The sequence below is a fragment of the Hippocampus bargibanti genome, linkage group LG04, assembly GCF_051943395.1.
Source record: "Hippocampus bargibanti isolate YZ-2025 linkage group LG04, ASM5194339v1, whole genome shotgun sequence".
Taxonomy (NCBI): domain Eukaryota; kingdom Metazoa; phylum Chordata; class Actinopteri; order Syngnathiformes; family Syngnathidae; genus Hippocampus; species Hippocampus bargibanti.
The window spans coordinates 25,749,652-25,777,447 of NC_142737.1; the positions used below are offsets into that span (position 1 = coordinate 25,749,652).

A 27,796-nucleotide genomic window follows, 5' to 3' on the forward strand; every position below is an offset into this window, starting at 1 on the left:
GTACAGGTACTGTAATGAATGAGTCGGGCACTAGCGGTTTGGATCCCAGGGTCGGCAGTATAGTTAGAAAGTAGTCGGATACACCAGAGACGAAGAAGAAATTGGCAGTGAACATGGCGGCGCGTGTAGGTTGTGAACATTATGCGAGGAGCTGCTTATTAAAAGTAAGTTATTGTTTTGCGTAACGCCCCCTCGAACATAAAATATACAAATGCACCCCGGTACAATTGTTATTTGTGTTGACTTGTGCAAACGGGGAATCTTGCTAGCCCGACGCTTGCTGCTTTATGCAGGTCTGTAAAAATAATAAGAGACACTTGATCAGTACTTTCAGGTGCATTGTCGTCGTAACGTTTCTGAAATTGCAAGTGCTTCTTATTCAGTTATGTAACATTTTATTTTAGGTTCCAACCGTGTGATATTGTCAATTACGGGAAAAAATAATCGGTGAGGTAAGCGAAGATTCATGGCTAGTAAATCACCGATGTTGCATTCGTTTTCACAAAGTTCACACAAAAGTAGTAGGGATGTGACAACATTTTTCAACAATAATTCATCACCCATGTTCTAATACCATGTTGAAGTGCACTTAAATAGCTGTCAAATGATGTATAAATTATTGTTCTATGACAAATAATAAGACAATAATGGATTTTTTTTTCAATTTTCGAAATATGAGGGGATTTTCTGCCTGTAATTACAGTTACAAAATGAAAATCTGTGACCGAGTTCTTTATTACAGTTTAAACTATCATAACTTTCTTAATTTTTGGCAGATCTTAACGAGTAAGGTACCATTGGAAAGCTTTGGAAAATCTAAACAAGAACAGAGAACACCAGAAAAGATTTAAAATATAAATTAGCAAGTATCAACGATCGAATGCAGGCAGATTTTCGTCAGAAATCAAAAATGACTGTCACTGAATACTAGGAAAGGAAATTGCGAGCTCTAGAAATATATATGCTCATGCTTCTTTTTAATTGAAACTTGGCAACATTGGGAAAATATATATTCTACCACTTCTATGAGTTATAAAAATACAATGTACTCACCTTTAGCAGTGTTTGCAAAAAGGGTATAAACTTCAATCACCCCCCCTTCCCCCGTTTCTTGTTGTCGTATTTGGAAATTTCAAGAACCAGCATGGAGGGAAACATGTAATATGTCATAATAAACCTCATAGATTGTAAAATCCCATGAAAAACGATTACGTACTTCACAAAAATGCAATGATATACGACTGCGAGTACAGAGTGCGCTCGGTTCACTGGACAGAAACAATCGTGGTGGAATTTAGGTTACTGTAGCGTACCTACAAGTAGTGTTACAGCATATAAAACATTGTTTCTTTTTTATCGATACTGCTAGTCATTAAAAAGTGTTGTACAAAAATATGAAATAAATAAAGGTATTTAATTTAGGCCCATCCCGAATTATCAACTTGTTATTGAGAACCGTTTTAAGTAATGCTCAAATATTTTAAACCAAAATTTTGCAAAACAAAAATAATGAAAATAGCAATCCAAATGTTGGTTTTTAATTTAAATTGTGGTCTATTTGTTTCCTAGTCTAATCATATTATTCTGCAAATAAAATAAAGGATAGGAAAGCACACTTTAATCGATGCTCCCTGCCACCCTTCCTGCCTCATCCATCAGTTTGAACGGGAAATGGACATATCAATTATAGCAAAAAACCTAGGGGCAGTATTGTTGGTTAAAATAAAGGTAATAAAAATCAGGGCTTAATAATACACCCAATATGGTCCCTTTTTTTAATGTGTGCTGCTAAGAATGTTTCAAGTCGCACAACGCAATTCAGTGTTTCTTCAGCCAGTACATAGAGCTAAGACACTCCAGTCCTTTGTCCATCTGTGAGACTGCTAAAACAAAATGTTTTTCGGGATAAAATCTCGAAATAATTAGCTAAATAACCCTGTATGTAAACGTGTCACATTAACAGACATCTACCTTGCTTTATCAATGATGGCTTTCATGAACTGCACAAATAAAATATTCATATTATCATTTGTAATACACTCACACTTTGTAATTCAAACTAATAGAATCATAATGGGAACATATTGTACATTGACATCTCTCGTAGTCTGCAACATGCAAGGTCCATTCAAATACCATCTAATATTTCACACTAAAAGAGAAAAAAAGTCTTGGTGCAGTAAATGGCTAACACATACATTTTAGCATGTGAAAGACAGGGAACTCCTTTACTGCTCAACTATTTGTCCATCTGGATGTTTGGTCAGATTAATATGTGTGATATAATTATTGTATTATATGACAGTATTATAGATAAACGGTGATCAGTGTCTCAGCCCATTGCTAAAATTAACTGACAAAAATGGTGTGACGCTCATTTGCTTGTTACGTAGGTCACTAAAAGCAGGTTATTGTATTGTATTACTATAAGCGATTGGACATGGTGCAAAGGGTCAAATGCCATACAATGTAAAAGGTAATATGTTACAGATGTAATCACAGCCAATGGCGGTGCTAATTCCAGATAAGAAGGGCTCGGTTACATCGGAAGGGATCCAATGTAAAAACTGCCATGGGAAATGGAAAGTCACTTTGTTTTGACAGCTCTTGAGAATAGTGTGTTCGTATTGAGCAGTAAAGTTAAATGTTTCACACATGGTGTAAGACAGGTACATACATACACCTCACTGCTTTTTCGAAAGCATCCTATTGCTCTATGCAGGCGTGCTCAGAACTCAGTCGGGAAAGTTGGGAGAGATTTGGTGAAACAAACTCCGTTGTTCTGTTTTGGTTGTTTTTCAAACATTACATTCCAACCAAGTACTATATTCTTATGTACGTTACAAGCTTGAACTTATTTAATCACATTGTTGAAAAAAATATTTTTTTAAGGGAGGTAGGTAATAATTATAATTTACTAACTACTAAATGCTTATAATAGTAAAACATATTTTTGTCATCTAGGCACCTTGCTGTGGTAAAATGTATGTATGTAGGTTGTGCCATGATGCAGGGGAGAACCACCAAATGGACCGATTTAAAGTGGAAGAGGTGCAATGTTCTGAGTGCCAAACATTACAACAGGTAAGTAGCATTTTTTTCGCACATTCTTGTTAAAATGTACCACATTAGTTGGATTTTATTTTTAATTGTTGATGCCAAAATTGACAAGCCTTGAAAATGAGGTATCGTTTGTTGAACATACATTCGTTTATTGTTCATTGCATTTCTTAAAGGACAACCGACGTCACTTTTTTGTTTTTTAACTGACACCAGAAAAACGTTTTATAGCATCTAAAATACCCAAAACATGCAGTATGATATTTTTAGTCAAATGCAAAACACCAATAAAAATGACAAAGTGTCCAAAATCTGCAAAAAATTGACCTGCGAATTGGGCATTTTCAGAAAGTCCCACCCCCATTTCGTGACGTCACGCCAAGACGTCTTGCATTGCTTATGAATCAAAACAATGGCTTCAGATTCGGAGAATATGCTTTCTTGTTACACATCCAGTTATGAATATGATTCAAATAGTCCTGATGAGCAAAGCATACATGTTTGCAATCGATTAAAGAAGTCCTTCCGTATGAATTCGAGCCATCTGCAAGCAATGAAACCGGTGAAGGAGATCTGGACTCCGATGTAGCAGCCCAGAAAATGCACAAGATGGCGCTCAAGCGGCGTTTCGTCCAGTCTTCTTCTTTTCCTTTCGGCTTTTCCCTTCAGGGGTCGCCACAGCGAATCAATGTCCTCCATCTATCCCGGTTTTATGCATCCTCTTCTCTCACACCAGCTACCTTCATGTCCTCTTTGACCACATCCATAAACCTCCTCTTCGGTCTTCCTCTCGGTCTCCTGCCTGGCAGTTCAAGGCTCAGCCTCCTTCTCCCGATATAGTCACTCTCTCTCCTCTGGACATGTCCAAACCATCTCAGTCTGGGCTCTCTGACTTTCTCTTCAAAGCCTCTGATATGAGTTGTCCCTCTAATGTACTCATTCCTGATTCTATCCAACCTGGTCACTCCCAAAGAAAACCTCAACATCTTCAGCTCTGCTACCTCCAGCTCTGCTTCCTGTCTTTTCTTCAGTGGCACTGTCTCCAGTCCAAACATCATGGCTGGTCTCACCACTGTTTTATACACTTGTCCTTTCATCCTAGCTGAAAGCCTTCTATCACACATCACACCTGACATTTTTCTCCAGCCGCTCCAGCCTGCCTGGACACGCTTCTTCACCTCTTTTCCACACTCTCCATTGCTCTGGACAGTTGACCCCAAATACTTAAAATCCTCCACCTTCTTTATCTCTTCTCCCTGTAGCATCACTCTTGCACTGGGATCCCTCTCATTGACACACATATATTCTGTCTTGCTGCAACTGATATTCATTCCTCTCCTTTCCAGGGCATATCTCCACATCTCTAGTTTCTCCGCCACCTGTTCCCCGTTCTCGCTATAGATCACAATGTCATCTGCAAACATCATGGTCCAAGGAGATTCTTGTCTAACATCATCTGTCAGCCTGTCCATCACCATAGCAAGGGGCTCAGAGCTGACCCCTGGTGGAGTCCCACCTCCACCTTGAATTCCTCAGTCACACCGACAGCACATCTCACAACCGTCTTACAGTCATGATACGTGTCTTGCACCGCTCTGACATACTTTTCAGTCACTCCAGACTTCCTCATGCAATGCCACAGCTCTTCTCTGGGCACGCTGTCGTACGCTTTCTCCAGATCTACAAGGACACAATGCAATTCCTTCTGACCTTCTCTGTACTTCTCTATTAGCATTCTTAAAGCAAACACTGCATCTGTCGTACTCTTTTTTTGGCATGAAGCCATACTGCTGCTCACAAATGTTCACTTCTGCTCTTAGTCTCGCTTCAACTACTCTTTGCCAGAGTTTCATTGTATGGCTCATCAACTTTATTCCTCTGTAGTTAGTACAACTCTGCACATCTCCCTTGTTCTTAAAAATGGGCACGAGTACACTTCGTCTCCATTCTTCAGGCATCTGTTCACCATCTAAGATCTTGTTGAATAACCCGGTCAGGAACACCACCGCCACCTCTCCAAGACACTTCCATACCTCGATTGGTAAATCATCAGGCCCGAGTGCCTTTCCCCCCTTCATCCTCTTCAGCGCCCTCCTCACTTCATCCTTGCTAATGTTTGCTCCGTCTTGGTCCACAGCAGTCCCGTCTTCTACTCTTTGTTCCTTCTCATTTTCCTCATTCATCAATTCTTCAAAGTACTCTTTCCATCTTGCCATCACACTACTGGCACCTGTTAATACATTGCCATCTCTATCCTTAATCACCCGAACCTGCTGCAAGTCCTTACCATCTTTGTCTCTCTGTCTCGCCAGCCTGTAAAGATCAGTCTCACCTTCCTTGCTTTCCAGCCGAGCATACAAGTCATCATAGGCCTCTTGTTTGGCCTTTGCCATCTTTACTTTAACCGTGCGCTGCATCTCCTTGTACTGCTGTCTACTCTCGTCCGTCCTTTCAGTGTCCCACTTCTTCTTTGCTAACCTCTTTCTCTGTATACACTCCTGCACCTCCCCATTCCACCACCAAGTCTCCTTATCTACCTTTCTTCCACTCGATACACCAAGTACTTTCCGACCTGTGTCTCTGATTATGTTCGCTGTCTTGTCTTCCAGTGCTTGTCTTACCTCCTTCCTAAATGTGATGCAACACTCTTTCTTTTTCAACATCCACCATTTTGTCCTCACTTCAGCCTTTGGGTTCTTCATCTTCCTCACTGCCAGCGTCATCCTACACACCATCAACCTATGCTGTCTGGCTACACTCTCACCAACCACTACTTTGCAGTCACTGATTTCCTTTAGATGGCGTCGTTGACACAAAATGTAGTCTACCTGTGTACTTCTGCCTCCACTCTTGTAGGTCACCCGATGTTCCTGTCTCTTCTGAAAGAAAGTATTCACAATAGCCATTTCCATTCTCTTAGCAAAGTCAACCACCATCTGTCCTTCGGCGTTCCTCATCTGGAGTCCAAACCTGCCCATCACCTCCTCATCATCTTTGTTTCCTGCGCCAACATGTCCAGTGAAGTCTCCACCAATTACAACCGTCTCACTTCTCGGGATGTTCTGTATGACTTCATCAAAGTCCAACCAAAATGTCTCCTTCTCCACCAGCTCACATCCTACTTGTGGGGCATACCCACAAACAACATTGAACATCACACCTTCAATTTCTAGCTTCAGACTCATCATTCTATCTGACACTCTTTTTACTTCTAAGACATTCCTAACAAACTCCTCTTTTAAGATAACCCCCAACTCCATTTCTCTTTCTGTCTTCACCATGATAGAACAACTTAAACCCTGACCCTAAGCTTCGAGCCTTACTCCCTTTCCACCTGGTCTCCTGGACACACAGTATGTCTACCTTCCTTCTCTGCATCATGTCAACCAACTCTCTACCTTTACCTGTCATTGTTCCTACATTCAAAGTTCCTACTCTTAGTTCTATACTCTTGGCATTCCATTTCTCTCTTTTCCTCCGGGCACACCTCCCTCCTCTCCTTCGACCAACAGTAGTCCATTTTCCACTGGCACCCTGAAGACGTCGGTTGTCCTTTAAAGGACAACTGACGCCATCAGATACTAGTTGACACAAATTCCCAGCGGACAAATCGGCCATTTCCAACGGAGCTTGTGCGCCACCTTGTGCATTTTATCGGCGCTACATTGGAGTCCAGATGGCTCGAATTGATACGGAAGGACTTCTTCAATGAATTGCAAACATTTATGCTTTCCTCTTCAGAACTATTTGAATCATATTCAAAACTGGATGAGTAACAAGAAAGCATATTCTCTGAATCAGAAGCCATTGTTTTGATTCTCGAGCAAGGCAAGACGTCCTGGCATGATGTCACGAACAAGGGGGCGGGACCTTCTGAAACTGAAACTTTCTGAAGTCATTTTGAAGTAGTTTTGGGACACTTGAAGTCATTTTTATTGGTGTTTTGCATTTGACTAAAAACATCAGCCTGCGTGTTTTGGGTATTTCAGATGCTATAAAACGTTTTTCTGATGTCAGTTAGGAAACAAAAAAGTGATGTCGGTTGTCCTTTAAGAGCATTGTCTAAAACCCACTCTCTCACCTTTTGCTAGGCACAACAGGCATGCCAACAGTGTCATGTGAAGTTTGGAGAGTATTACTGTGACATTTGTCACTTGTTTGACAAGGATAAGAAACAGTACCATTGTCATCCTTGTGGCATATGTAGGTGAGTCATTACAAAAAATGTTTAATCTGTGTTCTAGCATCCAATATAAGATGAACCAAGTTTCATTATTTCGAACACTTTTTAAGCTATCGCGAGATACTAATGTGCCTCAACACACTGGTTGGGAGTTCATGTGTTCATGGCTACTTTTTGATGATCTGTGGAATTTACTCACTTTTGATCACTTTAGGATCGGACCAAGAGAGAAGTATTTCCATTGTGACAAGTGCAACTTATGTTTAGCGCAGGACCTGCGGGGGAAGCACAAAGTGATTATCAGCGTGCATCTTCTTGAACAATTTAAATAAATCATGTCTTTTGGTGATGAGGAAATGCATATTCAGGATTTTTTTTCCTCGCCATTTCTGTATTCCAGTGTGTTGAGAATGTTTCCCGACAGAACTGTCCGGTGTGTATGGAGGTAAAGAAATATATATAGTGGGTATAGTAAATAAAGTAATGCTGGACATGTGAATTAATGGATAGTTACAGAAATAATATTTTATGTGCATCAACAGGATATCCACACTTCTCGAATTGGAGCGCACGTTCTTCCCTGTGGTCACCTTCTTCATAAGTAAAACACTTGGAGTGACACTTCGATTTCAATTTCTGCTCTGTTTTCATAATTAATTCTTTCTTTAAAGTACAACTGACGTCACTTTTTTGTTTTTTAACTGACACCAGAAAAACGTTTTATAGCATCTAAAATACCCAAAACACGCAGGCTAATTTTTTTAGTCAAATGCAAAACACCAATAAAAATGACTTAAAGTTTACAAAATCTGCAAAAAATGTAGCTGCGAATTGGGCATTTTCAGAAAGTCCCGCCCCCATTTCGTGACGTCACGCCAAGACGTCTTGCATTGCTTGTGAATCAAAACAATGGTTTCAGATTCAGAGAATATGCTTTCTTGTTACACATCCAGTTATGAATATGATTCAAATAGTCCTGATGAGCAAAGCATACATGTTTGCAATCGATTAAAGAATTTATTTGGGCCAGTTTGAGGCAAACGGGCGGGGGGGAATGTCTCACCCAAAAAGAAGCAGAAAAATGCCGACCAGCTCCGGTGAGGAATGAATCAGCCCGTTTCCACAGACTGATACATTCCTTCCATGGAGTTTGCCTCCCTCTGCTGGCGGTTTTTGGGTGTAAGTGTGACGTGATGGAAAGATGCTACAATGCGTCTTTTTTACGGTGAGGAGGCGGTCCTTTTCTGACGTCACGTACGGACTCATCACCAACTCAAAAACAAGACTTCCTGAATGTTCAGCGCGAGTCTTAAAACATAAAATATAGCTATATGCGGTGGAATCTTATTAAAATACGCCCAGTAGATGTCATTTTACACATTATGGACACAACTTGTCCGGAGACGTCGGTTGTCCTTTAAGCATCATTGAAGACCACTTGTGACTTGAAGCTACAAAATAACATTTTCTCTTGCAGGAGCTGTTTTGATGACATGGTTAGAACAAGGTGTGTACGTACTGCACTGCAATAACCTTGTATGTTTTATTATTTTTTTAAGTACAAGATAGGGCTGAACCATTGATTGGAATTTTGATTTAATAATCACAAAAACTACAATTTAGTGGTCATTACTGAATGGGGGATCAGATGGATAGAAGACAAAACTGTAACACCGGCCCACTAACATGCTCTTCTTTATCTAGTGAGGTTAAATAAAAGAAAAAAGTGTATAGTGTGAGACTCCGAAGGTGTCTGGCATGTGTCATGCATCAAAAATGCAAGTATTGGTTGTGATAGATGCCTCTGAAAAACATGTTTGGTGGGATTGTTTGCTGTGAATTTTTTCAAAGTCATTGCCCCTCTCACAACCAAATTATTCACTATGGTGGTGTCAGACTTGCCTTCATGAAACAAAACAAAAATAAGTGGTTACATTTTCGAATGAAATCTTTTGAAAATGGCAGCATCATACAAAATTGTCAAGCTGTCAAATAAATGTTAAAAGGATAAATTGGTCCATAATTTTCATTAGTGAATCCAATACAAAGGTACTTTTCATTTAATCTGAGATGCCCTGAACTGTGATCCCTATGAGCACGTTTCCATTGAAAGAGAAATATATCAAGTGGATTGGAAAACGGATGGATGGATAGTTTATTCATTTATCAGTCTATAATGATAAGGTAAGAAGTGTAGTTGACAATTACATGTCATGTTTCATCAGATTCATCTTTATTGTAAGTATGTAGAACAAACAAGGAATTTCTCTCTGGTAGAACGAGCTGCACTTGTGTCATCATAAACAAGGACATGGCTATTAAGTATGGAAGGGCATTCTGTAATGTAAGTGAACTGTAATGTGGTGGTACTACCCAGCGATAACTGTGAGCCAATGGACAAAGTATCAAGCAGAGCTAAAGTTGTTTTTTTTGTTTGTTGCATCGAAGGGTCCAGTAGGATTTTCCGTTCCCTATTCTTAGTTATTGAAGTGTGCAAGTCCTCAAGAGGGGTCGGTAGGGCGGTGCCAATGATTTTTTTCTGCTGTCCTGACGTTGAAGTCGGCGGCCCCAAATCAAATCGTGGTGGAAGAACACTGGATCGATTCAATGACTGCTGTCTAGAAGTGTCTGAGCACCTCTTGTTTCACGTGGTATGTAGGTAGTGGTAAAGCCCCAGATTTGTTTGCATTATTGTATTCTGTACTTTAGTATTTTACTTATTTACAACGTAATACTGTACATACTTATTGTAAGTTCAAATCACAACTGTGTTGCTGAATTTTGATGTCATGGTTAACAAATACCAAACAGCATGTCACAAACATATTAAGATTATACATGAAATTTGAGTGGATAAACTTTTCATATTCATGATTCATTTGTCTTAGTATTGTGTAATGAAATAATACAGCTTATATTGTAATCAATGTATTTATTGAAAAATGGACCATGACAAAAATAATCTCAATTATAAGGGAAAATAGTATCGATAAGATATTCATTAATTCATTTTCCAAACCACTTAATACTCACTAGGGTCACGGTGGTGCTGGAGCCTAACCCAGTTGTCTACGGGCAGTATTCGGGGGACAACCTGAACCGATTGACAGCCAATCGTAGGCCACACAGAAATGAACAACCATTCACGCTCACACTCACACTTTGTGATAATTTGGGGTGTTCAATCAGCCTGCAATGTGTGTTTTTTGAATGTGGGAGGAAATCGGAAGACGGGGAGAACATGCAGGCTTCACACAGGGAAGCCAGAAGCTATGACCTCTGCACTTCGAAGTCAACATCCTAATTAGTGCTAACAACTCGACTACCCCATCCAAAAAAATAAGTTTCCAAAACTGTTCAGCCCTATCACTAGTAGTATTTTGCACTCAGTCTTTTTTTATTTTCCTTTCTCTTTTTGTATAACATATGACCCTTTGCTCTTTGTAGTGCTTATCGCTGCCCTCTTTGCATGCACTCTGTCTGGAACATGGAGGAACACTGGCGGGAGATAGACAAAGAGATTGCCCAGTCACCAATGCCCATTGAATACCAGGGTACCACTGTTAAAGTACGGGGCAATTGTTTTAAACGAATTACTGTTTAAAAATTGGCCGGCAAGTACAAAAACTTGTCACACTATTATTCATAGTGTGAACAAAAATACAGCATAACTTTTCTTTGTATTCATTTATTTGATTGGTGGATATATTTTTGTAATGTATACTTCTGTTTATTTATTTTCCATGTGTTTAAGATTATGTGTAACGACTGTCAAGCCCACTGTACGGTGTCTTTCCATGTCCTGGGGATGAAGTGCACTGGCTGCGGCTCCTATAACACAGCGCAGGACGGAGGTCTTATCCAGCAGCCTCAACAGCAACATCCAGAGCCAGATCATGACAATGAGTCAGAGACAAATGCAGGGAACCAACATGATCAATGAGTCACCTCTCCAGTAGCCATGTGACCAATGTTCCCTCTAATTTTTCATGTGTCTGAGCAGACACACAAGCTCCCTGAGCACACTGAGGACCACTGTGAGCAACATCAGATGTGTATGTATGGGCAGGGCACATTTGCACCGTTCTGCTCCGATTGGCTGCGTAGTGTACGTGAACTGTACTGCATTATTGGCTGGACACCTGTCACATACATACATAATTGGTCTAATTAACTAGATTATATCAGTTCTAAAATTAGATATTAAGTAATGCATTTGTTTTATTTTATTTTGTGCGCTGCATATATGTTCTTGTGCGCTGATTATGTGCAAGCATTGAGGGAACATTGCATGTGACCCAAATTTAAATGTGATTGAAAAATAAATGGATATTGTAAAATTGTGAGTAAATGTTTACATTGTATAGTACCAGTTGCTTTCTGTTTTTGGTTATCGTGTAATACTGGTATATGTCCTTCCCTGGTCCTCAAAGTCTTGAATCAGGTGATGGAGCAAGAAGAGAAAACTTGCAGGCAGGACAGTGGCCTTCGAGCACCAGGTTTGGGCACTCCTGCTTTGCTGGTAAGAAGAGATAATTTATTTTCACTTTTCTAATTAACAAAATTAATATAACTATCATAACATTGTACACTGTCCCCTTCCTGTTAATTTTTTGGGGGTTCTGTTCTAATTGTTTTATCACCGTATTGAGAAAATATGAACTTGATTTCTTTTATGAATTTAAACATAAATATTGAGTAATTTTATGCTCAAAGGGACACAATTTTGAATTAAATTGAAAACATGTATATTTTAAGAGCAAGTTTTCTGCAACAATCTTAAGTGTAACTAACTTATTTTCATATTTTTAATGCCTGATGACGGGCTCAATAAATTATAAACTTGTATTTTGATTTGTCTGATTAATGCAGTGTGGCCCGGTAGTCGAGTGGTTAGCACACTGGCTTCACAGTGCAGAGGTCGCTGGTTCGCGTCCCGGTGTGGAGCTTGAATGCTCTCCCCGGGCCCGAGTGGGCTTTCTCCGGGTCCTCCGGTTTCCTCCCACACTCTAAAAACATGCATGGCAGGCAGATTGGCCACACCAAATTGTCCCTAGGTGTGAGTGTGCCCTGCCCTGGATGGATGGATGATTAATGCAGTCCTGCGTCGCTGATGGTATAGCGGGACACTCGGTTCATCTGTGTGTGGGCAGTGTGGGATTGGTTCGCACTCAGTGATGCCGTGAATGTGGGTGTGTATGGTTGTTAGTCTCTGTGCCCTGTGACTGACTGACTGGCGTCCAGTTCATGATCTAGTCTGCCTTTTGCCCCAAGTCAGCTGGAATAGGATCCTACAACAACCCCACTCTCTTCAGGATAAGAGGTGTTGAAAATAGATAGACGGATGAATGGAGTAGTCTTAAAGCTCTGCAATGTTTGTAAAAAGGGGTAAAAATATGTAAATGCATTTTAAATGTGTAACATATCACTCTTGTTAAAAAAAATAGCTGCAGAGAAGGACAGAATCCATCAGCCCTTAGACAGACTTGCTATACAGAGGCAATACGTCTGTGTAAGCTCTCAGTCGTACAGGAGTGGTCCATCGATGAGAAGGTTTCTTCAGCCGTCATCTGTACAAACGTCCGAAACCTTCACTTTTGTACAGATGACGGCTGAAGAAACCTTCTCATCGATATACAGAGGCAATGCTTACTGGTTGTGGCATTCAGGTGTGGTAAACAACTGTGTGCTGTGTAAATTTTGTCAGCCCATGGGTGGGGCCCAGCCTGACCCGGTTACCTTCCATGCTCACATTCACCGCGAGGGACAATTTAGAGCAGGGGTGTTGTCAAAATCAGCCATTGAGCCTGTTCCATTGAATCAGGTGCGTTGCAACAGGGAGACTTGGAAAACATGTAGGACAGCGCTCCTCGAGGACCAGAGTTTGACACCCCTGATTTAGAGTGTTCAATCAGCCTGCCATGCATACATGTTTTTTGGAATGTGGGAGGAAACCGGAGTACCCAGAGATAACCCTTGCAGGCACGGGGAGACCATGCAAACTCCAAATAGGAAGGCCGGAGCTGGAATTGAACCCAGGACCTGTGCACTGTGAGGTTGACGCCTAATTATTGGACCGCCTGCCGAGCCTTCTATGACTCAATTCCAAAACACCACAAACATGCCAAGTATACAATAACAAACCTTGCCACATATCCCAGAAGCTGTTCAGAATCAGTGTTGCTGTTGTGACTTCGATTGCACACGTCACATTAAAAATCTAAAAACAAACACAAATAACAATGCTATTGTTGCGTAAATTCCTCAGTCGTTCTCACAAAGATGGGAGTGAAGTTTAACTTTCAGAGCTGTGTGTGAAAATAGTTGAATAGTGTCGCTCAACATACAATTGCAAGAAATTCAGGTTCTTTCATCATCCACGGTCCATAAGGATCGAAAAATGTGGAGAAATCACTGCATGGAAGATGTGTAACCAAGAATTAATGAGGAACCCGTGCAACCTTAAATCCATTATTAGGCATCTCGGTACACTTTGCCAATGCATCTGAAAATGCAACTTAAGCTCTAAAGTCATTTAGAAAGACTGGGTTTGAGCTGATCTAAAATTGACTTGTGCAAAGTGGGTAAAATGTTCAGACAAGTGCACATTTCAAAATGGGTTGGAGATGCTGGGCTTCATGTTCTCCAGGCCAGATAAAAAGAACCATCCCAACTCTTATGGATGCAAAGTCCAAAGCCAGCATCTGTGATGGTTTGGGACTGTGTTGGTGCCAAAAGCCACGACTAATTTCAGCAAGACAATGGCAAATAACGTTCTGCAAGTTACAACAGGATGGCTTTGTTGTAAAAGAGACTGACAGTTTTTTTTTTCACGTGCTGCATTTTTAACATTTAGAGTGAATGATTTGCGAAACAGTTTAAACATATATTGTCTGTATTTAGTTAAATATAGGTTGAACATGATTGGCAAATCATTGTATTCTGACTTCATGGGAATCTGTTTTGTACATTACATGTGCAGCCTTGAGTGACAGTCAAACCAAGAAAAACAGACAATTACAGGAATGCATGGAGGATTTATTCAAAATACTTGATGCACCACATTAGTCTACAGAAGCAGGTTCCTGGTGGGAGGGAGAATGGGAGGTAAGTCATACTACAAACTGCCTTTGGTTTACTTTTGGGGAAGGGGGGGAGCAAGGGAATACCTCTTTTTTTTCAAGGTCTGCTAATGAAGTGTCTCCTGGAGGAGTCACTGTAATTTTGCGGTTTAGATCTGTCATCGAAGTTTCTTTCACTGCTTCTGGATTTGCCCTGCTGTGAGAGAGAAGTCACGCAAACAGAAAGTTTCAGAGACACAGATTACCCTTTTTATGTGTTCATATGATACATATAGTGTTCAAGCATTAGCAATCCAGTTGCATTTAGGATTGTTTCACTCAAGAGAAAAAAGGTACCTTGAGCGTGCACCCTTCTTCCACTTTATCACAACACCAATCACAGCAATGATCACCACTGCACAGAGGCCAGCTGCTCCAAACAAAATTGGAACTGGCAAGGATTTATCCTGACACGAATCACCACTGTAGCCCATTGAACACACACAAGATGTTTCTTTCCCAATCTTAATGCAGCGTCCATTTCCGCTGCAACGTGTCTGGCTACAGATTTGAGCATTCAAATTTAAACTTAGCTGGCTGCTATTTGTAGTAGCGCTAACACCAGAGACAGGTTGAGGTGATGGGACAGTCGGGGAGGTCAGAGATTGGGTGGGTGCAGGTACCTTAACTCCAGACCTATGTTTTATATTGACACCTGCAGAGACAAATTTAATGCATCATTGTGTCAGTTACCACCAATGCATTATCATGCAATGTTAAGAATTTGGTTTTTATTTGAAATGCAAAAATAGTATAAAAACAATACTCACAGATCTCATCTGAATGATCAGAGCAGTCGATATGTCCATCACAGAACTTCTCAACAGACTGGCAGGAAATTTGATCCAGACATGACCGACTGCTGGTTGGGCAGCGCTGATCTGGTGAACAGTGGGTAGAATTCACAGTGACATGGTCATGGGCGCACTTGCATGTTCGGCCATTTGGGGTGGCCAAGCAGAGGTGCTGGCAGTTACCATTCTTTGTTTTACACTGGTTCGAGCCTGTTATATGGAAGACAACTTTAAAGTCCAGTCTACTCGTAGTTCAACTAAAGTGTACATTTCTACCTACCGGTCCCACTCGATTTGCTGATTGCCTTTATACTAATGACTTCTGTGCCAACCTCAAACCACAACTTGTTCTGCTGCTGGTCATCGATGTACCAAAGCCTAGTCTTTTCTATGAGAGAAAAGGAAACATTACAGCTGCAATAAAGAGTTCAACATTGTTTTGAGTTATGGGTACAAATTTGGAAGAGAGCATTGTCATTACCACTGACAGTCATCCAGACAAGTGTGTCTTCACTGAGTGTGACTGCAGCCAAGCCTTCGGCTACCTTTAATTCTTTGTATCCAGAGCCATCGAGTTGAACAGATCCAATCACATCTAGACGTACACAAGGTTTGATTGTAGACTTGCAATAGTTTTTTTCTTTAAAAAAAAAGCATATCTGCAACATACTACCCACAGTAAATTCTTACTTGTGTCAGCCCAGAGAATCGTTTCGCCATTAGTTGAGAAGACCAGAGACTTGGGTTGGATACCATTCTTCCACACTATTCTTCTCTCACTACCATCCATGTTTGCACACTCCACCGTAGAGACTGGGATTTTGTTTTGCTGACCCTTATTGGTGAAACAGATACTGCCTGTCGGAGGGTGGAGCGCAATGGATTCCACCTCACCAATACCATCCTTTATCAAAACCGCCGTTAATACACCACTGTTGTGGGTAACATGTAAGTGAGGTTGCTTGCTGCTGCTCCAGTAGATATTGAAGGTTACCCAGTCCAAAGCCATAGCAGTGATTGTGTCATGAAGGAGCTTAAGAATTTGGCCTTCAGAGACCAAATTCAAGTCTTTCAGTTTGAAGAAGTTGAGGGAAGTTGTCCCATCATCAGCCAAAAGGAGGGTGTGGTCATGTGGGCTGTAGTCCATGATTGCCGCTTCATTGACACTTGGTACCTGCATAGCTGTATGTTCAGGCCATCCCTTCAGCTCCCCTGAAGTATGTCGGGCCTGCAGGTAAATCTACAAAACACACAATGTCAACATGCCCACTCGATAAATTACACAATTAATGTTGCAAAACATTTAAATTGGAGTATGGAATTGATGCAAAACACACAGACCTTAGTGACAGTGGAGGGAGATAAAATCAACAAGAAGGCTGTATCAACCAAGTTGATGCAAGTCAGACCATCGTCTGCAAGTATCAGATCAGAGGGACACTTGCATACAGCTTTTAGCCCAGGAGCCAAAACACATAAATGGGAACAGTCCATCTTGCAAGGATTATCTCTGCTTTGCTGTAATATTTGGTGGATAATCTGTTGATCAGGGATTTGGGAGGTAAGGAAGGAGAAAAAAAGTGTCCTCGACCGAATACTCATATCATTGAGTCACTTTTAAGTTGACGATCTTAAAATGATCACAAGTTGTACAGTATGGCAACTAAGGTGATGTTTACCCATATCTATTTAACTGACCTTTACACCAAAAGGCTGTCTTAATCTCTTCAAGAGGACTCGAACATTTTTTCCAGTGATTTTATGGGCAGCCTGCACCACTCTTCTCTTGGCATCAGACCAGTAGAGCATGTCATTGAACACAGACAGGGAGAAAGGATTGGCAGTCTCTTTCATTTGTAGTATCTGAAACGTAAAAATGTACATGCCATGTAATTTGTACTTTTTTACCCAAATCTGGAATGTTTTACTACAACATTTTACCCGAATGTCATCTCCGTCAAGCGTTGCAGACCCGATTGCCTTTAGCCTCTCATCCGTCCAGTAGACTCTGTCACTTATAGTGTCTACTGCCACACCGCCTGGCCAGCCTAAACTGGAGTTGACCACTGCCCGCCTCTCCGAACCATCCATTCCAGCCCTTTCAATCTTGACTATGTTTCCAATTTCGGTCCAGAACATCAGCCTGGTGTAAATGTGTTGGTGGAGAGGAGAAATATAAAATCTCAAATACAAAAATTAAGGGGTTCCAGCTTTTCACAGTGAAATAATTAAATACCCCTTCTCTGGTAACAGTGCAAGTGACCGAGGCTGATCCAGGTCTTCATCCAAGATAACACTGTATAGTGAACTTCCAGCAGAGAGTTTGATGGCAACAATTTGACTGTCCACACCATCAATCCAGTACAGATTTCTCCCAAGCCAGTCCACAGCCAAAGAATCAGCTCGCACACCTGTGAAAACAGGGTGTGCAGCCAGCATTTACCAGTTACAGGTTCTACTCCAGCATGTCACAACGCTACTCTTTGAAGAGCTCATATTCTCACCACATTTTAATTTCTGTACCTCCAATTAGTGTCCCTGTGGTCTTTTTCTTCAGAGAGGACCATCTGATGCTGTCAGTGTCAAGACTAACCCAAAATACCATCCTTTTATGCCAATCATAGTCGAGAGATAAAACTGCCTTCTTGGCAGTGGAAGACAATAGATCCAAGTGGCCACTGCGCAACCCAAACACCAGGAGATCAGTTTGGACAGAGGACAACAGTAAGGGTTCACCTATAAACAATACATATATGTATTAAGTTTAGAAACGAGGACATTACTAAAATCTAAATGTGCAGGACTGTATTTTGCACAAGGCACAAAGCCAGCAAATTATAGTTTGTATGTTAATAAGTGTAAAGTGACTTCCTGGTTTGCAGAATCCCAAATGCTACCCAATTTAAGACAAACTGACAATTTGTAGCCCAAAATTAATTTTGCATGTTTTAACTGCCGCAATAATCTGTGCGAAATATGCAAGCTAGATGGAAAGGACATAACTTATTTTAATGCAGAATATTCAACCCATGTACATTTCTCAACAGACATTGAATAACTTCTGAGTTTTACCCTTGATTTTGCAAGTGTGTCCATCCGCCTCCATTGTGTAGCCTGGGTGACAGTCACATTTGTAGGAGCCCACTGTGTTTACACACAATTGACTGCACACAGCCGAGTGGTGGTCTTCACACTCATCAATATCAGCGCAGGTCATTCCATCTTCAAGTAGGCTATAGCCTACTACACAGTCGCAACGCTGTACACAATAGATTTTTTTAAATTGTTGTTCACTCCTAAAACGACACTTTTTTTTTAGATGTCTGGTCCGGGTTGCGTCAAGCAACCCCCCTTTTTGTTTCCTTACCGGACCCTGTGGTGTGCTGAAACATCCCTGGGAGCAGCGCCTGATATCAGCTTCTGCACAGTTTATCTGGCAACTCCCATCCTCATCTGAACCATCCACACAATTTCTAATTCCATTGCACACAAGGGAAGGATCCACGCACTCCAGACTGCCACATTGGAACTGGTGAAGACATGCAACCAACCCACCTAGTACACACAAAAATATGTTTAAACGTTTGGTACTTGAGGCCATATGAAAACCTGTGATAGTGCAGATAACCAATTTTCTCAATTGCTAACTCAACAAAAATGAATACTTGTGGTTTAGACAAAAAAAAAATCTACATATTTTCAATTGTAAGATTAGGTGGATATGTATAATCTGGCACATTTCCCCCCCCTCATATATGCATGCATTTATTGGGTTTACAAGTTGGTCACATAGAATTTGATGTGTACAGTGCATTGTGTTTTCCAATAAATTACTGTACATAACAAACCTACAAGTGTATTTACACGATTTGATTACTGGTAATGTACAGCAAAAAAAGGGTACGACTAGATGTTTATACTTGTTTACACAACAATTGAACATGTAATCTGTGCTGAACTGACATCAATTAAGGGGGTTTTCCTTTTTGAAATATGTTCAATTGAAAGAAAACTAGCACAGTGCTTAAAACGCTTTGCCTCAACCAAAAAATATTTGTGACTCACACTCCATTTCATCACTTCCATCATCGCAGTCTTTCGTTCCGTCACACCTCCAGTTCACAGGGATACACACAGTCTTTGATTTACAAGGCCACTGATAATCACCACACCTCATTGCAGCCAAATCAGGGCAATCCTGCAATAAGAAGCTAATTTAGAATTTGATGGGAATCAGGAAACCAATAGTCTATATCAGGTATGTCCAAAGTGCGGCCCATGGGCCAAATGCGGCCTGTGGTCAATTTTCATCCGGCCGCAGCCTCCATCATAACATCATCATGTTATGTCAAATTAATACATTGTGCAGTAGGGTTGTTGAAATTCTTGATACGACTATTGTGTTTTAAAGTTATGTAAATATTATACTGTCATGGTGTGCTATATTTTTATTTTACAAATGGAATTTGCACCCAAGAGTACAATTAATTCTGTTCAACTGTAACAAAAAAAGTTAGTGTTTAAAAAAAAGCAAAGTTAAGCGAATATTCAATTTTCAATGTCAATTCAATTATGATATGCATGTTTCAAATGAACCAAAACACATGCTTAAGATAGCCGAAATTCAAATAAAAAAAATGTGAAACAATGGCTCGTGGAAATTTAAATTGCTGCTATATATAAAGAACGTCCGCCGAGGTTGGCCCCCTACATTATAACACACCTAATCTGGCCCCTTTTGCAAATTTGGACGCCCCTAGTCTATATTCATCACCACAAAATGTACACTCTACCTTTTCATCTGTTCCATCTTTGCAGTCCTGTTCTCCATCACAGAGCCACTCCTGAACCAGGCACTCCATGCTCTGAGGGCAACGTTGCTTGGTTATGCAGGCTGGTGCTCTGACACATCCTTCTTCATCTGAATGATCCGAACAGTCTGGGTGGCCGTCACAATGCATTGCATTTGATATGCACTGACCACTGCCGCACCTGAAGTCACTGGTACTGCAGTCCTTAACTGCAAAACGAAATTATGTATCTCGCACAATTCCAGCCTAATAAAATGGCGCGTATTCGCTCAAACATACCACAGTCAGTCTCATCTGTGCCGTCCAAACAGTCAGGCTCCCCATCACAAAGAAAGGTTTCAGGAAGGCAGCGGCTTCCGCCATCACAGTGATGAGAGCATCCCTCGGTGTATTTGGTACATTTCTGTTCATCAGAGCGGTCTTGACACTGAGGCACACCATCACACACTTGATTCTTTTCTATGCACTTTTTACCATGGGCACACTGGAACTGGTCTGCAAACGATAAGTCAATCAGAACTCTGAGGACTTTATGTATGAACTCACATTATTGTAGCTTTCCATAATCAGTAACACTCACACCTGTGAGGCAGGTGTATCAAAGGGATATGTAGACAAATTCACTCACAAATTAAGTGGTGTCTCCCGAAGTCACTATAGAATAGTTCATATCGAGACGCACATTTGGCAATCAACATTTAACAGCTGGCCTTGTTCATGGATTGGCAACTGTTGTTGGAGCAGCACTGCAAGATACCTGCAAGACGTTTTTCTTCGAGTCGACCGCAGTGAGGCCACGAGTTTGAGAAGCTTTATCTACCACATTGTTCCAATATGTTGTGCAATCATGCTATTCTCGGCAAGTTTCCCAAACCGGGATCATCACAGCGGCAGGTCTGCCACCACTACTGATGAAAATATAAAATATACAGCCATTCAGATTAAATCTGCTACAGTCTATTCAGTGAGTTGCGTTGGACCTTGACAATATCTCAATTCGGTGGGTTCTCCAGAGGGTGATAAAAACTTCACTCATATTTGACTTCAGGTTGTTCAAAGGCCGACCGCAGAAGACTCTAAAAGAAACCGCATTACCCTGTTCACAAGTAGATGAGCATTCCTCTTCATCTGAGCCATCATTGCAGTCATCTTCTCCATCACATACATTGTTGAAAAGGACACAATCACTGTTGTCTTTGCAAGGTTTAGAACCCAAGTGGCACTTGATAGGTTTAGACACAAACTGGACTGGCAGTGGGGTGGGTGAACTGGTCCCTCTATTCACACCCTCTAGTTGGTGACATGCATAAACATTTGGCTTCAGTATGTATACTTATCACGGTTGAATATGTGACACAGAAATGATACCAGACATTGTTCGGTTAAAACATACCACAATTTTCCTCATCTGTTCCATCCAAGCAGTCCCTTTCTGCATCACATAGCATGGTTGCAGATAAGCAGCGATTGTTCTTATCACAGAGGTGAACACATCCTTCTGGTTTTGAACAATGCAATTCATCTGACCGGTCCTGACAGTGATGTATACCATCACACACTTCATCCTTGTTTATGCACATCTTCCCATGGGCACACTGAAATTGATCTTAAATTGGACACAAAAAAATCCTCAATATATAACCCAAATCTTTAATTTAATTTTAATCCTAATTCTGTCAGTTTTTGTGGAGTTGTGTCTCCTAATTGACAACTAACTACAAACTGACTGGCTTCATGCTAAAACAAATCAATTTATAATACCATTATTTAGCATAGGAACCACATAAAGAAAGAACTAAAAGGTCTAAATAAGATTTTTTTAAGGGAAGTACCATCATTGCAAGCTAGTTCACAATCATCTTCGTCAGATTCATCAGTGCAATCAGGCTCCCCATCGCATACATGGCGAAAGAGCACACACTCCGAAGCGTCCTTGCATTGCACGGAACCAAGGATGCACTTTATAGTACTGCTTTCAGCTGAAAAAAAGCAACAAGGGGAAAGTTAAAAAGTGTAGACTTTACTTTAAAAGCAATGCACACACAATACATTCAGAATTTTTGAAACATTAAAGCAAAAGTAAAATAAAGCATTAAAGCAAATGTACAATACATATTTTAAACAGGCATAAAAACAATCCTAATCAAAAAACATAACTCACCTTCTTGCAGAGGGGTTGTCGAGTACAAAACCCATACAAAAAGACATAAATATATGGCCATCACAACATTTAAAAAAATAACTGGACCAGACAGCGCTGCACACACCACAAAGGCGTTTTATGATCATTCAGGTGTTTTCAACACATCCTAATTGACCACGTGAATGATAGGTGGAGCTAATTGACAAATTATAATCGGGCACTTTATTTTGGAAAATTATACACATAGAAGACATGCAGTCAAGTGTGAGCCACTCGGTCACACTCACAATAACCAACATCTCTGATATTGTTTTGACATTACTGGGGAGAAATTGCTAAATAATTTATCTTGTTCGAGTGGCCATTGCTCTTTAACCTTGGATTCTATATATCCAAACGAAGCATTTTAAGCTTTTTTGTAAAACCATTTTAAACACATTGTACATTTGAAAGGCAAAAAATGCAATATTGGAATGCCAATGACGTATTTAGCCCATTTTAAACGCATTCCCGTCGCCTTTCGAATGGGGCGGGGGGAACGTCATCTTGCAATGTCCAATCAGCTACCCAGAATGTTTAATGAATCTTGTGTACCAATCAACAAGTCTGTTGTCTTGTTCCGGTCTACCGAACATGGCTAACTCGCTTCAGTAGCACTGGTAGCAACTTGAGAAAATTCAGCAGCGTTATTATATTTCCCAGGCATTTTATTCCACCGATTTGTTTATTGTGCTGTTTGCCGGTATATTGCTACTGCGGGACATTAGCGTATCACCTCCACTCTGTGAGTACTGCACGCAACGCTTGAGTTATTATGTCGACTTTAAAGGATGGTGTTTTGTGTGGTAGGGGGGGGGGGCTGTAGCTCCGCTAGCCAGCGGGATCCAAAGCCTAGTTTTCAATAGTTGCTTTTTCATGCTAATTCATTTGGGAAACATTTCTCTATTTTAGCGAAAGTAAAACAAAAATCTTGATTGACGTTAATTCAAACGTTATTGTTCTACCGATAAAGCAACATTTTATATAACGTGCATTTCGATTACAATTAGTTAACAACCCGAGTTTGGTTACAACAAGCGAAAAACTGGACCGCTGGGCATATTTTTTTGTGAATGACAACAAAAGGATTTTTGATAACAAGCTGGCAGCTAGCCTACAGTCATGCTAACATTAGCTTACCTAGCCGGATGCCAGCCACCACGCAAAATGGTTCACTAACTGCTTTGCTAAATCGACCGTTATTCGTCCTTTTCGAGGCGAATTTAAGACTGTTGGCTAATGTGTAACGTTTTAAAGTTGTGCTTAAAGTCAAGCACCACACCACCACCATGTCGCTCGCTGTCGGCCTGTAATTGGTGTTAGCACTGAAGGTGGTCGCTGTCAGAAATTGAACTCGTGAACGTCTTATTTGTAAATGCTCACCTACAATCTTTATGCTCATAAAGCGTTCAAGTGAGTCGGGATCGTGACTGAATTATCCTCCGTCAACTAACTTTGTATTTAGTTTGTCAAACTTAAGCGGAAACCAAGGAGTAATTCAACACGATGTCTGTGTATTTATATATATTAACTATTATCAATAGCGTGCATGCTTGTGTGTCCTCTATCCTGATAGGTTTGGCTTCATCTCGTGACATATTGTTCTCGGAGGGGGCTCCATCGAGCAGGGGAGCCTAAAGTGTAGCAATAGGTCCCTCGTCTTGTTTACTGAGTCCTCTAGTGACTCTTCAGTTGTCCAGCCAAGATGTCCTCCATTTTGCCATTTACTCCTCCTGTGGTGAAGAGGCTTTTGGGCTGGAAGAAGTCGACCAATGGGCCAGGTGGAGCCGGCGGGGGAGAACAGAATGGCCAGGAGGAGAAATGGTGCGAGAAAGCTGTAAAAAGTTTAGTGAAGAAGCTCAAGAAGACTGGGCAGCTGGATGAGCTCGAGAAAGCTATCACAACGCAGAACTGCAACACCAAGTGTGTCACAATCCCCAGGTATCAACGTCAAACTTGTGATTTCTTTCCATCATTAATGCATATGTACAGATAATGGGAATTGTTTATCAGTTTTGTTTAGAGATGTATTCTTGTTTTAATTTGCGACCTTGATCAGACTCAAGTTCTGTGGAAACCCTGATTCAATGGCAAACACCATTTCAAATATTTGGATGTCTCAAGATAACACCGGAGAATTGTTCAGGACCTTTTTAAAAATACAGAGACTATGTTTTTGGGAATGAATTAGTCCTTACTACAAACAACCACAGAATACTGTATTAAATCATTGCTCACTATTCATATATATGACAGTAGTATACGCTGAAATATGCACCATCAGAAAGTGAATCTGAATCACTAAACGTCAAAGAATCTGGATTACTGGGACATGAATTTGCATTGGTCACTTTGAATCGATTATGTGATTAGAATTCCTTCCTGAAAAGTCCATTTTGAAATATTTTACTATTAAATTGCCCCCCCCCACCCCCACAGATGTTGTTAGCTTGACTTTTTGTACAAGTAAAAATTAAATGTTTCCATGTACGTATCAAGTTCCTGTGACAAACATCTGGATACTTGTCATTTGTCCAATTAGCATCCCCATTTTGAACATGCGACACTTGTGCTCCGTTAAAAAAGGGGGATCTCATCGCCAATTCTTAACTTTTCTAGGACCTTTCTTTCACCTTTGTGGTACAAGCCAGGTCAGGGAGGGATTAAAGGCTGCTTCCTTTCAAATTTAGGAATTGACAGTGTATATTTAGCAATTTATCAAAATTAGGCCCTGTATTCGGTCTGTCCTGATTTATTTATTTTTTATTTCACAAATAACTCATGGATGTATTGATCATGAGACCCTTTTCCATATACTGACCCCTCGGAGTAGTAACTGTGCACAGCATGTATCAATAGACAGTGGGGGTCCATCCCAAGTCTCTTAATTCAATACAGGACTTCACATTCCAGTATTTCTATCTGCCTATTAGTTCCCAAAGTTGCACTACTTTTGGTCAATGTTTTTAATTTTCTTCCCCCGTCGACTGGAAAACACTGCAACTGTAAAATGAAATAGAACGCACCGCATTAGTTGGATTCACGTCCAGACTTTTTTTGTCATTGTGATTGAAATAATTTCGATTGAAGACCTGGCCATCTTTTTTCAGACAAAATGTTCTATTATTATTATTATTATTATTATTATTATTATTATTATTATTATTATTATTATTATTATTGTTACTGTTATTGTTATTAGACTTTTTTTCTACTATGCTGTATGTACATGTATGTGCAACTGCATTTCTTCGGAACAGCCACTTTACAGACCCGTGTAACCATCATGTCATTCATCAAGATAGAGTTCAGTGAACCGCTTAACTTCTGAACACTTTTATTAAAACAATAACTTGATTCAAAAACTGCACCGTTGCAGACCAGCTATTGGGTGCCATCCTCTTTTCAAGCGTTTAAAGGATGACGTCGATGCACATTTACGTCTAAACAGAACACGCAGACAGGACACAGCTTGCACATTACAATTGAATCGTATTCTAATAATAATAATACATTTAATTTCCAAATGCCTTTCAAAACTCTCAAGGACACTTTACAGAGATGGGATTTTTTTTTTGTGCGGGTGAGCAGCGCAGCCATTCGCGCCAGTGTTCATTTTACCTGGAAGTGATTGTTTGGGTGACTTTGGGTTGGGTTTGGTTTGGGGAAAGGAATATTTTAACCTTCTGTATGCAAATGAATTTGGGTTCCCATTTGGCCTATCATTCTGATTGAGTTGTTTATTTATGGAGCATTTTCTTTTGTTTAGTGAATTTGGTTTTACTCTAATAAGATCATATGGCTCCAATTAAGTCTTGCTCAATATTCCAATATTTGTGTGTGTTTGCTGTGGCAAGCAAGAGGTGGAATCAAAACTTCATAACAGGATGAAGTTTTGATTCCACCTCTTGCTAATGTAATGTATTGTGGACTGTAGCTAAACATACATTCTGTTGTATATTGTACTGGATGTGCAATGCATTTATTTTTACTTTGCTGCATTTTACGTTTTTATCAAGCACCCAGATCAGTTTTGCAAATGACAATTCGTCCTCAATTACCTTATTGGGATAAATACAGGTGAAATAAATAGATTATATAACATTAACCATCTGCTTTTTTCCCCCTTTTCTTCCCACCGTGTACAGCAATTGCTCGGAAATATGGGGATTGAGTTCACCAAACATGATAGAACAGTGGGATACTTCAGGCCTTTACAGCTATTCTGACCAAACAAGGTGAACATTGTCAACACTCAATGACTGACAGTGTGAACAACGTTGCCATGTAATAATTACTACAATAAGTGATAAACAAATCAAACACATTAATTTCATAATCATCGGCACATAATCTGATATCATATTAATTTCCCTTCCTCTTTTCTCCTCCATCTTGTGCTTTTTGTCATCCCTCTGCATTTTGGCATCCATTAAGATCCCTCGATGGCCGCTTGCAGGTCTCCCACAGGAAGGGGCTTCCCCATGTAATCTATTGCCGTTTATGGCGGTGGCCAGACCTTCACAGCCACCATGAACTGCGTGCTATCGAGGCCTGTGAGTATGCTTTTCACCTCAAGAAGGATGAGGTCTGCATCAACCCCTACCATTATCAGAGGGTCGAGACCCCAGGTAAGATGGATTTTTATAGCTCATTTGTATCAATTATCGTCTTTTGGGGGGGGGGGGGGGGGGGATAAATATGGTTCCATAACCATCAGTTGAAGGTTAACTTTTGAATAATATGAAACACTAATTAACAGGTTGCAGTACAAATTATATAAAAACTGTCTCAGTCCATGTCCAAACAAGCCACTCGTAATTAAAATGATTGGAATGCTGTACTGGCAAACACTACGTCTGACTTCCAAGTAACTTTTTGTTGTTTTCAATACATTTTTGTATGTGCAACATGTGCTGCTTTTCAGTGAATCTTGCATAAAAAGAATGATGCAAACCCCATTGGTTTGGGAAGGCCATTGAAGCTGCCACATTTTTTGTCACCATAAGTTTGGTTGTTTGAAGCCTGTGATGGTAAAACGTGCGATTTAAACTGGACTGCCTTCTAAATATTGCCCCTGAAGGACAATTTCTTTGCAGATGAAATATACAAATAGTAATGCATTTTTACTAAATTCTTCATCCCTTGGTAATATTTTATCCGTCAGCAAGTCTGCTGTCTTACTGGATTTTATTTGCTCTCTTCTGATTGGTGACAAATATTGCACTCTTCATGCCGTCCGTCTCTGATTGGCTCAGCCGAGCAGTTAATTTATAACATTTAATTCAATATTGTAAAGTACTGGTAATGTGCACATAAAGTATGGTTTTTATTTTTTTTATTTCCATGGCTATAATCATTGCAACATTGAAACTTGGCTATTCAAAATAATGGTGTGCTTAATTCAGGCTACTTATATGTTCAAAATTAGATTTATTTATTTATTTTTGTGGGGAGGGGTGAAGGATCCAGTGCGGCATACTTTTTTTGGCTAATATCGGCAGATGAGGCATTGTACGTGTTTTCTATTTATTTCAATCTATCCATTATCCAATGGGTGCAAAATTGTGTTGAACCATATCTGTCATATGATACAATGAACTACAGTGGTCTCAAATTAGGTGTAGTCGGCATAACAATGTTTT

General features: G+C 40.3%; 3 protein-coding genes across 6 annotated transcripts in view; 2 read left to right on the forward strand and 1 right to left on the reverse strand.

Annotated features, from left to right (window-relative positions):
- Nucleotides 1-50: 50 nt before the first annotated feature.
- rchy1 (ring finger and CHY zinc finger domain containing 1) lies at nt 51-12,108 on the forward strand. Of its 2 annotated transcripts, XM_088994875.1 has the most exons (10): nt 102-164; nt 405-452; nt 2,965-3,084; nt 7,152-7,267; nt 7,458-7,536; nt 7,644-7,688; nt 7,786-7,844; nt 8,721-8,750; nt 10,691-10,811; nt 10,998-12,108. In XM_088994875.1, exons 3-10 carry the CDS (start codon nt 2,983-2,985, stop codon nt 11,184-11,186), a joined length of 741 nt encoding a protein of 246 aa, XP_088851001.1. In that variant the 5' UTR covers nt 102-164; nt 405-452; nt 2,965-2,982; the 3' UTR covers nt 11,187-12,108. The 2 variants fall into 2 exon arrangements, with proteins under 2 accessions (XP_088851000.1, XP_088851001.1); XM_088994874.1 differs by lacking the exon at nt 405-452 and having other exon boundaries at nt 51-164; nt 10,998-12,107.
- Nucleotides 12,109-14,260: 2,152 nt separating this feature from the next.
- On the reverse strand, nt 14,261-23,697 carry lrp13a (low-density lipoprotein receptor related-protein 13 a). 3 transcript variants are annotated; one of them, XM_088994877.1, is made up of 22 exons: nt 23,292-23,697; nt 21,802-21,948; nt 21,363-21,575; nt 21,065-21,259; nt 20,249-20,464; nt 19,952-20,178; nt 19,224-19,356; nt 18,526-18,713; nt 18,231-18,417; nt 17,682-17,894; nt 17,395-17,569; nt 17,100-17,301; nt 16,857-17,021; nt 16,500-16,697; nt 15,849-16,398; nt 15,640-15,753; nt 15,439-15,546; nt 15,342-15,368; nt 15,135-15,245; nt 14,662-15,019; nt 14,413-14,521; nt 14,261-14,328 (listed from the first exon to the last, which is right to left on the reverse strand). In XM_088994877.1, exons 1-22 carry the CDS (start codon nt 23,551-23,553, stop codon nt 14,308-14,310), a joined length of 4,119 nt encoding a protein of 1,372 aa, XP_088851003.1. In that variant the 5' UTR covers nt 23,554-23,697; the 3' UTR covers nt 14,261-14,307. The 3 variants fall into 3 exon arrangements, with proteins under 3 accessions (XP_088851003.1, XP_088851002.1, XP_088851004.1); XM_088994876.1 differs by having other exon boundaries at nt 15,135-15,368; nt 23,292-23,695; XM_088994878.1 differs by having other exon boundaries at nt 15,135-15,368; nt 23,535-23,694.
- LOC148899548 (SMAD family member 2) overlaps nt 22,740-27,796 on the forward strand; it is an 11,357-nt gene continuing 6,300 nt past the window's right edge. Inside the window, exons 1-4 of the mRNA XM_088994879.1 lie at nt 22,740-22,896; nt 23,728-24,092; nt 26,300-26,389; nt 26,589-26,782. Of these exons, the coding sequence (XP_088851005.1) occupies nt 23,857-24,092; nt 26,300-26,389; nt 26,589-26,782 (520 nt within the window). The 5' untranslated portion in view covers nt 22,740-22,896; nt 23,728-23,856. The remainder of the gene's footprint in view (nt 22,897-23,727; nt 24,093-26,299; nt 26,390-26,588; nt 26,783-27,796) is intronic.